The sequence below is a fragment of the Apodemus sylvaticus genome, chromosome 16, assembly GCF_947179515.1.
Source record: "Apodemus sylvaticus chromosome 16, mApoSyl1.1, whole genome shotgun sequence".
Taxonomy (NCBI): domain Eukaryota; kingdom Metazoa; phylum Chordata; class Mammalia; order Rodentia; family Muridae; genus Apodemus; species Apodemus sylvaticus.
This window is the reverse complement of record NC_067487.1, coordinates 47,377,206-47,392,322: the sequence shown is the minus strand read 5'-3', so window position 1 is coordinate 47,392,322 and position 15,117 is coordinate 47,377,206. Positions and strand designations below refer to the sequence as shown.

Below are 15,117 nucleotides of genomic sequence, written 5' to 3'. Positions count from 1 at the left end.
ATATTTTAGGATCTTTCAGATTTGATTGATGTTTTGATTTTAGTGAAACTATCAGTGATGAGAATGCTGCTTTGGGTCAACATATAGTGCAAAATGGCAGAAGCATGTTTATGGCCATTTCAGAAATGGTTAGAAATCCTGCTCTAAACTCAGGCCATAATTCATTCACTGATTTTTTTTTAAATGAAATTCAAGTTGGGATTTCAAACAGCAGTTTTAAAAATCAAATGTTGTAGTATAAAATAATCCAAATATATATTCCTTTGATACTTTCTTGCTGAGGAATTGATAGTGGGAAAATACTAGACGTTTTCCTTAGTGAAATTGCTAGGTTTCTGTAAGAGCAGAAAACCTTGTAAGCACAGCCAACTACTACTGTTCTGTCATACAACGGCCTTGAGACTGAGCTGAGGTGTTTGGGGCAGTGTTTGTTGACATCATGTGGTGTGACAGACTTCTCAGTGCAAAGCGCCATGTTGTTAGTTCATTGCTGAGGCTGTGGTAAAATTGTGTGAGGCAACAGGAGCGAGCACTGAAAGAAATAGCTTAGATTCGTTATGCATTTGATTTGGAATTAACTTTCGGCCATTGCCTGTTCAGAGAGCCTTCAGGTCCTCCAGCTACTTCTCAGCTCACACACAATCTATAGTTAGAAGCTATGCTCTAGACCAGTGGGTCTCAGAGGAACTATATTAAAGCATTTGGAAGGTTGAGAACCACTGATTTAGAAGATATGTAAATGAATATTTTTCAATAAGCCTTTGTAGTTGTTTGTTGAGTTTCTTCTTTTGGATCTATTCTTATGATTTTAAGATCCCAGGAGTTCACTCTAGGTCTTTTGGGCACACTACATGTCAGTAACATGTCAGTGAGTAGCTTCTGAAGGAAGCAGTGTTTCATCCCAAAGCCTTTAAAGTAGGGAAGCCACAAGAGTATACCAGTCAATACTATCCATCTAGTGTGCATCTCTTTCTGTGCTTAGTGTACATGTTGTGCAAAAGGAAAGAGCATACTGTGAGAATAAATTCTAATTACGTGAGCTCATATGAGACAGGAAACACAGAACAGGTCTTTCATTCATGCTTTCTTGTTGAGTGTGATCCACCCAAGGGGATGGGTGTTGGTCAAAGTCAGGGAGTTCTATGAAACCATTAGGGGTGCTGCTGGGCCTCATGCCTGGGCCAACTTGTTAACACTACTGTTTTCTCACCTTCTGCTGATGATTAGACCATCAGTGCCCAGCCCCTTAGGACTTTTCTGCCCTCTTACCCATACTGTTGGCAGTAATGTTGGTGGCTCTGTGGTCACACACAATGGACTTGGCAAGACATTTCTTGAAGCAGTTGTTAAACAGAAGCCTGGTGTCACCGAAGAACCTGGGAGAGGACTGTGGAAACTGGTGCCACATGGTGGTGAGCGACTGTTGTCACAGTTAGGTGGTAGGCAGGTGGTGTTCAGAGTGGTGAAGACAGCACAGCAGGAAGCCTGTGTGGCCTTTCTGTGGTTCCCCCGATCTGCTGGAGGATGTTGCCACAAGGAGAGCCTGAGTAGTTGTTGAAACTTCTAGAACTCACATGAATTGGGCTGGTCCTAAGTCACTACTTAAAGTATATATAGATTGCACATAAGAAGGGACCCAGTGGGTACCTAGGAGAGAAGCATGTGCTAGACGACTTCTTTGTCAGCTCTGTGGGATCATATGCATTTTGAAGAAACGAGTTGATAAAGTTTATTGCATCTGAGACACTGCATTGAGCTCCTGGCCAGGAGGCTGTGCTAGGGATGCTGGTTTATATCAGTGGTTCTTAGCTGAGGATTGTTTTGTGCCTTACAACATATTTGGTGGTGTTTTCCACTGTCATAACTCTGGGGAAGGGCATCATAGTGGGTGCAGGCCAGCTGTGCTGCTAAACACAGCAAAGCACAGGGCAGCTCACAAATTAAGGTCTAACTCCCTGCTTTGCGGTTGAGAAGCTGCTTTGCGGTCACTTTGCGGTCATTGGCTGGCAACGGTTGCTTTCGGTAAACTGAGGAAGGGGTGCATTTAATGCACTGTCTTCAGTAACGGATCAATGTCACATTAAGGACAGATGTCAAGGCACCTCCTCTTTGTTCACCAAGAGTGAACCCAGATTTGAATCTCCACTCCACCCTCCCTGTGTTTTCCATCTGTCTTGTCTGTCTGTTATGACTGAATTTCTGTCTGTCTGTCTTTATGAATTTCTGAGTGTGTGTCCCTAGCAAAGATTTTCCCTTTTCCTTATTAAACATTTCCTTTTACAGAACATATCCCATGGGGAAGGAATGAAGACTGATCTTTAACAGAGTCTCACAAGGTTATTGACTCCAACTGACCCTGATAACAAACAGTATTACAAACTTCATTGTTTACCAAACAATATCTGTATATTGCAGCCAATACTTATGGTGGATATTAATATTATAAGGCTGTCTTCAGACTATTTGCTGTTTTCAGAAAATAATTATTGTAACACACACACACACATTTCTCTAGGTCAAGGGCATGGAAGAGTACTATCCTTTAAGATTAGAGTTACACATTAGCTCAGGTTGTAAAAGTTGACTACATGGGAAACCCAAGGCAAGTAAGGTTAACCGTTGCATTGCTCTCTTAAAGGGAGGTTAAACAAACAGGCTGAGCGCACAGTAGGAGAGCAGTCTTAAGTGATTTCTAGGTTCATCAATAACTCTGACTGTGAGGTCCAACAAAAGTTTCAGTCTCTTAGAATGTAAGAGATATTTTCATCACGGCTCATTGCCACAGCAGAGGAAACCAAAACATTAAAACAGTGCTTATAAAGAGAATTATTTCTGGGCTGTGGAGACCAAAAAGGAATCTCCTCTGCTCGACTTACTTATCTTTATGTATTTTGAAAATGTCAATGAGTGCTTTTCTTTGTTTTTATTTCTAACTTTTCTTCCCAGTTTTGATCAAAGTTGGGCAAAAAGATGTCAGAAGAATATTCTATGTACTGTCCCAGTAAAACAGCAATAATATTTTTGTGTTTATGGAAAGTTAGGGAATTTCCTTAAGCTCTTTGAGGTTGGCTATTTCCATTTCTCACGAGTAAAGGTGCTATCAGCTTGTCATTAGACTGTTCAGTCGGCGTTTGGGCTGGGAGAACAGAGAAAGGCTTTTAGTTTAGCTCAGTGATCTCTGCTGTATGCGGCTGCTGAGGTTAACAATAACCTGTAAGATTCTCACGACTGGTCATCGCACTGTGAGAGCTTTGATCTCGCTAGGGAACGCTCAGCTAACGTGTTTTTCATCCATCACACTTGAGATGCACAAGTGTGCTCCTAAAGACGTGTTCTCTTTTTGTGCATTTGTTTCTAGAAATGCCTAACCCAGCTATTTTCAACCCAGAAGGGAGTCCAGCAAATAGATGGGAAAATGCATGTCTGTGAAGCATCCCAGCATGTCAGGACAGGTGTGGCACAGAGACTCTGATTATCTGTCTTTCCAACTGTCCTTTGTCCCCGCCTCTTTCATTCCTTCCTTACCTTAAAATGTTATCTACATTCATTAGACTAAGTCAGCATCATTATACAATTTGGATATCTCCCATAATTCTCTGCTCTGGCCACCTTCACTCCCAAGTCAGGTTTTCTAGAGGTTATCGTTCTTAGTTCTCCCTTCAGTACTGCTATGATTTCTTCTGCATCGTTGGTAGACAGCCTTTCCTTATGAATCTAGACTTTACGGGGACTCGTGCGCAGCAGACAAGAGCTCAGGTCCCCTCTTGCTTCATTGATCCTTCAGTTTCTGGATGTGCTTCTATTACATTTTGTAACACCAAACCAGACTCACTGGCCAGTGTCCACATTGTGTAATCATTCAGCTGTATTCACTGTTCGCAGCCTCCTCCTCTGGTTTCACCTGCTGGTCTTTCTGTTTTCATACGTCTACAAAGCTGTTGTTTCACATTGGCATCCATGATCTGTTTCTCACCACTGATAACATGACCATGCATTTGCTCACTCCACTCCACCCTTTTCTTTGGTGTCCCTCCGCCGGTCTGAAGGATGGGCTGCTCACCTGGACAGCTGCAGAGCTACAATCCTGGGACTCCTCTTTCTCTCTGACAGTAGATAGAGTTAGGCATGTAAAAATGAGCACATAGTTCAGGTTTTGATCACGTTCTTTGGGGGGTTTGTGTGGATGAGAGGAGGAATCATCCTTTTTTAGAATAATACATTTAAAGCAGGGGGGAAATGTCTGGAGAGTGTCCTGCCTCGGTGACCCTCTTTTTCTTCTCCTGTTTTCCACTCTTTCTCCCTCTTTTGAAGCTCTGCTATTGAGCTGTGGGAACCCAGGACCTTGCTCACTCTCGGTGAGTTCTCTTGCACAGTCCTCTCCTCCTTCCATCTGAGCAGCAGTAACTGTATTCCTCTAAGATGCTGTTTGATTAGATTAAAAAAAATCCTTGAAAGACTGGGAGAATGTACCTTTTTCATTCTAATGCTTTAGATAATACATACATTATATTAGAACATATATATATATATATAAACACTTTTATAAGGCATAAAATATATACATGCATGTACATATCAAATACAATTTGTGGGAATTGATTTTCTCTTTCCTCCATGTGGGTTTTGTAGATTGAATTTAGATTGTCAGGATTGGAGGCAAAGACCTTCATCTTCTGAGCCATCTTGATAGCATGTGTTCAGGCTTAACAGTCTCTTTGTACATTTTGAAAAGCCAACAGTCCCTTATCAAATGTGGAAAATGACTTGCTTCTCATCTCTTGATCATATCTTACAGAAGTTTAAATTTTACCCAAGTCCATTGTCATGAGTTTTGTTCTTGGTCTGTCTAAAAAGTAAGCACAAACCCTAGGTCCGGGTCCATCTAAGGTTTCTCCTGTGCCGTTTTCTAGGATGCTGATAGTTGTGGTCTGTGATCCACTGTGCATTAATGTTTGGGAATAACGTAAGTTCTGTGTGTAGATTCTGTTTTTCTTGTATGTATGGAACCAGCAGTTGTAGAAGCAGTTGAGGGGTTCTCTTTCTCTACCATGATGCCTGTGTTCCTTCCCGGTAACCGGATGGGTGCGCTAGTGTTTCTAGGCTCTCCAACCTGTCCCATCAGGCTTTATGGTTCTTCTATCAAAATCATGTGTCCTGGTTACTGCAGCTTGTTAGTAAGTCTTGGAGGTGGGTAATGTCGGTCTTGACACTTTCTTCTTATCCTTCAGTGTGTGTCAACTGTTTTTGCTCTTTGTGACTTCACACGGCTTAGAATTACCTTATCAATATCCATAAAATAACTTGCCAAGTTTGATTGTAATTGCATTGACTCTATCAATCAAATACAGAGGAATTGGCATGCGGACAGATTGAGTGTCCATAGTCTTTTATGTGCAAAACCTCCCTGCATAGATATTCTTTTTTTCTTTCACCAAAGTTTTAAATGTATTTTTCATATACAAACATTTTTAAAAATTTACTTATTTTATGTATGTGAGTACACTGTAGCTGTCTTCAGACACACCAGAGTAGGTCGTCGGATCCCATTACAGATGGTTGCTGGGAACTGAACTCAGGACTCTGAAAGAGCAGTCAGAGCTCTTAACCACTGGGCTATCTCCCCAGCCCCTCATATACACAGTTTACATGCTTTTCTTTTTGAGATTTATAGTTAAACATTTACATTTTTAGCTTAATAATATAAATATTTGTTTTCAATTTTAAGTTGCATGTGATGGCATATGCAATTGGCTTTCATGTTAACTTTATATTCTGCAACTTTAGTATCATCACTCATTAGTTATAAGAATTTTTTTGTTCTTCTTATTGATTGATTTTGTGTGTGTGTATGTGTGTGTGTGTGTGTGTGTGAGCGTGTATGTGCATGCACATGCACTGTTGTGACTTGAGTCCAAGTCCCTGTACATGCTAAACAAGTTGTCTATATGAAGCTACATCCTTATCTCGGTTGTTAATGTGTTAAGTATTGATTTTATTAAAAATATTTTATAACCTCTTATCATAAGGCCTGGATTTTCAGTAACTGACAGTTGCAGATATTCCTAATGAACCCCAAGACAGGCATTGATGAGTAACAATTGGCTTTCTTGGTACAGTAGTACTGTGAGCCTTTTGAGCTTTTATCAGAAACCATTTAGTCACAGAGACCACAAGTCACTTGTTATTTTGTTTCCTGTTGATATATATATATCACTATCAGTTTGATCATGTGTTGAGGGCTAGAGATGAAACGATAGTGGCCAGTGGTTTAGACTTGGTGGGGCCTTTTGATGAAAACTTAGATCAGATGATAGAAACATGGGCCCAAATAGTCACGGGTAAAATTAGCCAAAACAAAAAAAAAAGTACCTGTGTTCTAGTACAGTACGATTAAAAGAAAAAGTTAAGATGGGTAAATCAACAACTATTTATGAACAGACAGGGTAGACTTAGGCCTTCTAGGTGAGCATGGTGGGGTTGGGTATGCAGACATACAAAATTCTCTTTCTTTTGAAAATCTCAAAGGATAAAATGAATATTCAAAGTCTGACACGGTGCACTCCGTATCCTTCATGAGACCTTTGTCTGCCATGCATGCACTCTTTGTTGAAAAGTGCCACTGAATAATTTTTAACTCTTATTCAAAGTCTACACTGAACCCTTCTGTGTTTACTTTCCTCCTGTCTTCTTTGTGTCACAGTTTTATCAGAGGGCTTGCTTTCTTTCTCACACTGCCTTCTCTTACTACCCATGGGAGAGCGTCTGTGTTTGTGGGATCCTAGAGATGTGCAGAACTGTTTGTTTCCTGCAGGCTGTAGAGATGGAGCCAGAGATGAGTTCTGTCTTAGGAGATTCAGTGGTGTCCACCAATCCATATGCCAACTGGAGGTGAAGGTTCATCTCACTGGCCTTCGAAACGACTACTGTAAGTCACTGCTTAGGCTGCCTGCTCAGCAGTTGAGGTAACCAATGCAGCCAATTCTCTGACTGAGACCTGAAGTTTGATTGAGGAAAAGCCAGATGGCCCTTATGTTTCATGTCCGTACTACATAGATTCATTTTTAGAAATGGGTATTGTTGGTGGTAGGATGTTAAGTATTGTTTCTCACTAATACATTTTTGTTTTATTAAGTCAAAATGAACTGAACTGATGTTGATTTACTCTTATAAATGGATTTTAAATGTGGATATATCCATCCATCGGTAAAACAGTCACATTGGGTGTGTTAAGTGCCTGTCGTAATTTATTTTGGAAGATGGGGTGCTAATTCACCCAGAACAGACTGCCAACATGCCAATGTAGAATGAAAACTGTGAGTTATAGATCTCAGTGAGATCAGAAATACTTTAGTGATATCCAGACATAAGCTGCATCATAGAAAATATCATCCTAAGTGAGGTAACCCAATCACAAAAGAATACACATGGAATGCAATCTCTGATAAGTGGATATTAATTAGCCCAGAAGCTCTGAATACCCAAGGCACAAATCGCATAACAAATGACTCCCATGAAGAAGTATGGAGAGGGTCCTGATCCTGGAAAGGATTGATCTAGCATTGGAGGAGAATATAAAGACAGAGGAAAAGGAGGGAGGTGATTGGAGAAGGGATGGAGAGAAGAAGGTTTATGGGACATATGGGGAGGTGGGATCCGGGAAAGGGGAAATCATTTGGAATGTAAACAAAGAATATAGAAAATAAAAATATTAAAAAAAAAGAAAATGGATAAGACTTGTGAAGGTGAGGGAAGATGAGAACGTTGTTATGTTGCATGAGCAAAGGCAGTGAGTTATTGATAATGGTAGTGAAGATTATAGCTGAGCCACTGGCAGATAGATGTAGATCATGGAGAAATTCAAGACTCGGGTGTAGAAATTTAGTTTGGGATTTGTCGACTAAGAGAAATTAAGAAGAATGAAGACCATTTATTCTGTGTGTGTTGCATTATATGCATAAATATAGAAAACAAAGAATCAAGAATGAATTTAGTGTTACAAATTTGTGAAGCAGGAGAGTGGTACCACTGGGAAGACAGTTTGTGGAGGGAAAACCGCCTCAAATTCCTCATGAAAGGAGTTGGTGTGATGGAGGAGTTTTGGCAGACCTGTGACAGTGAAGTTAGTGCCCTGAAATAAAGGATGAGCTGGCATGTATGGTGGGTGATCGGGTTGAGAGCAAGGGTGAGCTCCCCTGGCCAGGGAGGGGAGCTCCCACACAGAGTGAGCAGGGGAAGCAGCTCTCCATCAGCGCATGCTCGCTCGGAGCTCTTTCTCCCAGAGAATTTATTGTCATGGCCAATTAGGAGGTATAAATCCCCAAGAACTGTTAAAACCTCAAAACACTCATAATTAGAAGCAACTTCTGCGCCCACGTTTCCTTCAAGCCTAGCTCCTTCTTTTCCTCCCCTCAGCAGTAATTCCCATAGTTTGCCATTATATGTCACATAGCCTTTTCTGTTGCAGCTTTTAATATTCTTTCCTTGTTCTGTACATTTAGTGTTTTATTCCGTGGTGGGAGGATTTTCTTTTCTGGTTCAATCTGTTAGGTGTTCTGCAAGCTGCTTTTATGTTATAGACATCTCCTTCTTAGATTGGGGAAATTTTCTTTTATGAACTTGTTGAAAATATTTTCTGGGCCTTGGAGCTTGAAATTATTTCCTTCTTCTATTCCTATTATTCTTGGGTTTGGTCTTCTCATAATGTCCCAGACTTCTTGGATGCTTTGTGTCAGGAACTTTTTGGATTTAACGTTTTTCTTTGACCAATGTATCAATTTCTTAAATCCTATCTTTATGCCTGCGATACTCTCTTCCGTCTCCTGCCTACTGTTGGTGATGCTTGCATCTGTAGTTCCTGTTCTCTTCCCTAGGTTTTCCAACTCCAGGATTCCCTCCATTTGTGTTTTCTTTATTGTTTCTATTTTCATTTTCAGATCTTGAACAGTTTTATTCACTGCCTTCATCTGTTTGATTGTATTTCCCTGTATTTCTTTAAGGGATTTATTCATTTCCTCCTTAAAGGCCTTTGTCATCTTTAGAAGATTGGATTTAAGGCCATCGCCTTGTGCTTTGACTCTGTTGGGATATCCAGGCCTTGCTGTAGTAGGATAGCTGGGCATAGTAGTGCCATATTGCCCTGCTTTTGTTGATTGTGTTCTTGTGCTGGCCGTTAACCATCTGGTTGTTCCTGGTATTGGCTGGATCCTTCTGATGCCGGCAGGACTCCCTAAGAGGCAGGCAGGGCTGTGAGCCTGAAATGGAGCTCAGGGGGCAGCACCCTGCTCACCTCTGCTGGCAGTGCCCCTGGTGGACCTGGATGCTCCTGCCCCACAGGTCTCCTCAGGGAGGCAGGCAGGGCCATGGGCCAGATGATGGAGGTCAGCGGACAACATGCAGCTCACCTTTATTCCTTCAACAGCAAAACTTGTCAAAAGATGTTTACATTGATCACATCTGTCTTTTTCTAGGCCGTCTTGCGTCTGCTGCGGTGGGATTCTAAACCTTAACCACCCTGTTCATTAGAACGGCCCTTCTAAATACCTCCAACCTGAGACTGCTGAACGAGTCCTTTGCTTCACGATTCTTTTGGGTTGCCTGCTATATGTGTCTGTTTAAAATGGACACAGAGGCCTCCTGGCTTTATAACTACTCAGTCCTGGCCCTTTGGCTGGTCCCTGTCCTCTTCTCTCTCTGCTCTAAATGTTGCTGTGCCCAAGGTTCATTGCTTACACATTTTCTACTTCTGCCCTACTTTCATGGATCTATTGACTTTTGGGCTGGATGTCTTTATTGTATGTTTATATTGATTGCTATGGGTATTATATTGTAATCTATAGGTTCTCAAGTTATTGTATCTGTCACGAGTTTCAGATGACATTGATTGAAAACCCTTCCATTGTATTATAAAATAAAAATTTGGCTTGAAAAGATAACTCAGGAGAAAAAGCAATTGTCCTATAAACATGAAGACTAGAGTTTGGATGCCAGAACCCATGTAAAATCTAAGCAGTCATATTGTTGGCTAGGTGCTTGTGATTCAGCATTTAGGAGGTAGAGATGGGTATACCCTGCCAATTGGCTAGCTAGACTACTCAGAATTGAGGAGTTCTAGGTTCCGCAAGGGACTTAGATTTCATTTAAAAAGGGGGAAGGATTGAAGAAAACTTTCAATGTCAGTTGAGGCCTCCACGCTTACAAAGGTACATTTGAACACGTATCTACACAAGTACACATACACCACACACACACACACACACACACACACAAAGTAAAAAAAGTTAATGTTTGTAAGAGGAAAAAAGTGGTCCTTTGTGTTTGCGAAACTATTTCACTAGTTCTAATATTCTTAATTCTTAAAGATGAACTCTTTCTTAGTTGTAGGTAGGGTTCTTTGAAAAATAAAGCCAGTAGAATATAGATCTATTATAAAAAGGGATTTGTTATTTTGCCTTGTACAGGCTAGGCAGTCTAATTGTGGGCGTCCGTACACAGATGGGCTGAGAGTCAATAACTGCTCAGTCCACAAGGCTGGACATCTCAGTGGCCAAAGTCCAAGTGCTGAAGGTTGGCGTAGGGTCTGATGTCAGAGGAGGATGACAGCAGCATCAGCAACACACGCACTTGGTCAGGAAGAAGAAACAAAGGCAGCACATGCTGCATGGTCCATGAATCTCTGTCTGAAAGGTGTCACTCACCAGAGCAGTTCTTCATCCTGCATTTGGCTTCTCTCTTAACATCCTCACAATACCTCACAATACCTAGCTGAGTTGTGTCTTCTAGATGTTTCTTGATCCTCTTGAGTTGACAACTAACAAATTCTCCTAAATAACTTCTCTTTATTCTGGAGGGCTCCTTTTAACATTTCTTGTTGATCAGATCAAATAGAATTCCAAGTTGGAAGATCTTACTTTTAGTATTTGAAAGACTCTGTTCCATTGATTTTTGGTTTCTCTCCTTTCTGATGAAAACGACAGAGTCATTTCATACCTCTTTCTTCTGGTGCCAAGATTTGGTTCCAATTATGCACATGTTAGGCCTTTGAATTTCATCCCACAGCTACTCTGCTGTTTTTATTTTGCTATTGAGCCCATCTAATGAATGTTTTAGACATTGTTAAATTTAATGTAAACATTTATATTTATGGCTTTTATAGCCTGTGCTTCTGTTTTAGAGAGTTGTTTTGTAGTTTCTACTTTATCCATTTTAATACTTAAGCTTGGTCATCTTGGGTTTTTATCTATTGATCCACAGCATTTTTATTAGTCTGTGTGGATAAAATGAGGGTATAGGAAGACTTGGAAGAGTCAGAACTCAGTTTGTTCCTGAGACTCCATTCTTGCCTGGTACAGAAGACAATGTGATGCAAAGGAGGAAGGAATAACTGTGGAATAAGAGGGCATCATGATGTAACCCAGCCTCCAAGGTTGCCTAGCACCCGGGCAACAATCTTTAGGCTGCTAAAAAGCAGTCACAGTGATGGTGATGTGAGGAATTAGACTGACAGACACTTGGTCGTCTCAGACAGCCAATCTGGAAATAAGTCATCTTACATCTCTCTACTCCTAGCATAGCTTCAGGTGAACAGATCGGAAAAGGCACACCCATGGGTGTGCAGCATACAGATTGGTGAACAGATCACAAAAGGCATGCCCATGGGTGTGCAGCATACAGTTTTTCAATTGTGCTGCTCTGTACTTTTTTTCTATGCTAAAAACACTGACAATTGTTAGCACAATGAAGGGACATATTCTATTGGGCACCTCTGCTTCCAGCAGTGGCTTTGCCTCCCTGGGGAATACTCTCTGGAGGGTACATTGGCCCTCCCTCGGAGAGGGCTGCAGCTGCAGACCTCCAGGTGAGGCCACCTGTGCACATCTGTCTACAGCTTGCTTTCTCCAGGGCTCACCTGCTTGTGTTATTATTTGGAACTTTACAGGCCATGGAGTGGAGTCCTTGACAACCTGAGGTCCTTGCCATGGGAGGTGGCCTGAAGGACAGATGCCTACATGTTTTGGATGTAAATTCTGGGAAGAGCATTCAGACTCCAAGCACACACTTGTAGGTAAGCATCTAGAGTTCACCACCATCCCAAATCTTGAATCTTTTTTTTTTGGGATTTGGTTTTCTTCGAGACAGAGTTTCTCTGTGTAGCCATGGCTGTCCTGGAACTCACTCTGTAGGCCAGGCTGGCCTCGAACTCAGAAATCTGCCTGCCTCTGCCTCCCAGAGTGCTGGGATTACAGGCGTGCACTACCACCGCCCAGCTGCAAATCTAGAATCTTAAGAAGACAATTCACAATAAAATGTAGGATCCCATCCTTCCTTCCTTTCTGAGTTCAAAAGGAATTCCAATTCTTAAGAATTTGTTTTTTCGCATTGCTATCCAGGCGGCGGCGGCGGCGGCAGCGGTAGCAGTGGCTGCTCCAGCTGAAGGGCCATCAGCGGTGGAACCAAGGCGACACAGGGTCCAGTTAGGCCCTGCGCCCACGACCACTGACCTTCGCTGACCAGCCGGGCGGCAAGCAACTGCGGTTCTGCGGAGCCTTTCGCTGCACGGAAGCCACTTCAGAACTCGGCTGCCCGCCAGTCAGGAGAGACTCACCGCCATCTTGATCCCGGGCTCCAGAGATCGGTCAGACTGAGGTACACAAACATAATCCTAGGCCCAACACCGCAGGGGTCTGAGCCAGACGGGCGTTGGCCTGCACCCAGGCCCTGGGCTGTTCGAGTGGCCATTGGGGTGCCAACCCAGCCAGGAGTTTTTTTTTTTTTTTTTGCCCCGCCGGTGCACGCGCCGCCATTTTGCCTACAGGAGCCAGAGTGCTCGGGAGGGCAGAGACTGCTAACAAGCGTAGCCTGAGGCTAACAAAACGGGGGTCTAGGCCCCAAAAGGCACAGGACTGACCCCAAGAACTGGGCGGCTTGGTGGGCCATCTGTGTGTCAACCCGCCCAGGAGGTTATTAGCACAACAGACTCTCCCGGTGCTTTCGGGGAGCGCGGACGCGCACGCCCGCCATCCGGGTCACCTGGCGGACCCAAATAACAGACATAGCCCTAGGGGAACTTTGCTCGGACCTTGGCCTCCCAGGCGTTTGCCTGGACTCAGGGCCCAGGCGACAAGGCTAACCTAGTGTGCGCCAGCCCGGTTGGGGAAATCGGCTGCCCAGCGGAGTGAGTGGAGCACAGGGGAGGTCACAGCAACATTCACCTTCGGAGCTCCCTGGGGGTGCACACGGGTTCCACCTGGTCCACAGACACAATCTGGGGCAAGGCCTCAGGCAGAAGTCCCCAGCTCAACTCTCTCCGCTTCAGATCAGCCTGGGTGGCCGCCACATCTCCAGGTCCCTCAAGAGGCTAGTGGGGGCTTCCGGGCGGCCAGCTGGGAGAAGTCAGTGTGCTCCAATAAATCCTGCGGGCCCCAGCGGGAGCCTTCAGGTGCCTGCTTCGGGATCTGAACAGCCTGGACAACAGCACCCTGTCTATAGGCAGTGCAGAGTGTAAGCTGTCCACCAGAGGCCAACGGGGAAGGGGCAGCTTGCACTGGTGAGTCCAGCACTGACAAGACCAAGTAACACCAGTGAGAGCTAGATGGCAAAAGGCAAACGCAGAAACGTCACTAACAGAAATCAAGGCAATATGGCAACATCTGAACCAAATTCTCCTCTACCAGCAAGTCCTGGATACCCCATCACACCAGTAAAACAAGATTTGGATTTAAAATCACTGGTCATGATGCTGGTACAGGAACACATGAAGGACATTCAGGAGAAAATGGATCAAAAGTTAGAAGCCCTTGCAAGGGAAACACAAAAATCATTGAAAGAAATCCAGGAGAATACAAAAGCCAACAAGGAGGAAATGCAAAAAACACTTAAAGAAATACAGGAGAACTTTGGTCAACAGGCTGAGGTCATGAAAGACGAAACACAAAAATTTCTTAAAGAAATACAGGAGAACTTTGGTCAACAGGCTGAGCTCATGAAAGAGGAAACACAAAAATCTCTTAAAGAATTACAGGAAAACACAAACATGCAAGGGAAGGAGCTAAGCAAAACCATCCAGGATCTAAAATCAGAAGTAGAAACAACTAAGAAAACTCAAAGGGAGACAACTTTGGAGATAGAAAGCCTTGGGAAGAAATCAGGAGACAGAGATGCAAATATCAACAACAGAATACAAGAGATAGAAGAAAGAATCTCAGATGCTGAAGATTCCATAGAAACCATGGACTCAACAGTTAAAGAAAATGCAAAGTGCAAAAAGCTTGTAACCCAAAATATCCAGGAAATCCAGGACACAATGAGAAGACCAAACCTAAGGATTATAGGCATAGATGAGAGTGAAGATTTACAACTTAAAGGGCCAGCAAATATCTTCAATAAAATTATGGAAGAAAACTTCCCTAACCTAAAGAGAGAGATGCCCATGAATATACAAGAAGCCTACAGAACTCCAAACAGACTGGACCAGAACAGAAATACTTCCCGTCACATAATAATCAAAACACCAAATGTTCTAAACAAAGAAAGAATACTAAAGGCAGTAAGAGAAAAAGGCCAAGTAACATATAAAGGAAGACCTATCAGAATCACAGCAGACTTTTCACCTGAGACTATGAAGGCTAGAAGGTCCTGGGCAGATCTCATGCAGACTCTAAGAGAACACAAATGCCAACCAAAACTACTATATCCAGCAAAACTCTCAATCACCATAGATGGAGAAACTAAGATATTTCACGACAAAACCAAGTTCACCCAATATCTATCCACAAACCCAGCCCTAAAAAGGATAATAGGAGGACAACACCAATACAAGGAGGGAAACTCCACCCTGAAAAAAGCAAGATAGTAACCTTTCATCAAACCCAAAAGAAGTTAGGCAATCAAATTTAAAAAATAACGTCAAAAATGATAGGAAGTAACAATCACTATTCCTTAATATCTCTTAACATCAATGGACTCAATGCCCCAATAAAAAGACACAGACTAACTGACTGGATACGTAAACAGGACCCTACATTTTGCTGCTTACAGGAAACACACCTCAGGGTCAAAGACAAACACTACCTTAGAGTAAAAGGCTGGAAGATAATTTTACAAGCAAATGGTCTCAGGAAA

At 42.7% G+C, this 15,117-nt stretch overlaps 1 protein-coding gene across 1 annotated transcript in view; it reads left to right on the top strand.

Moving 5' to 3' along the window:
* The window catches only part of Cdc20b (cell division cycle 20B), a 64,825-nt gene that overhangs the window by 38,846 nt on the left and 10,862 nt on the right, over positions 1-15,117 (top strand). Inside the window, 5 exon segments of the mRNA XM_052159634.1 lie at positions 3,359-3,452; positions 6,812-6,962; positions 9,468-9,487; positions 11,772-11,854; positions 11,936-12,061. Coding sequence (XP_052015594.1) covers positions 3,359-3,452; positions 6,812-6,962; positions 9,468-9,487; positions 11,772-11,854; positions 11,936-12,061 — 474 coding nt within the window.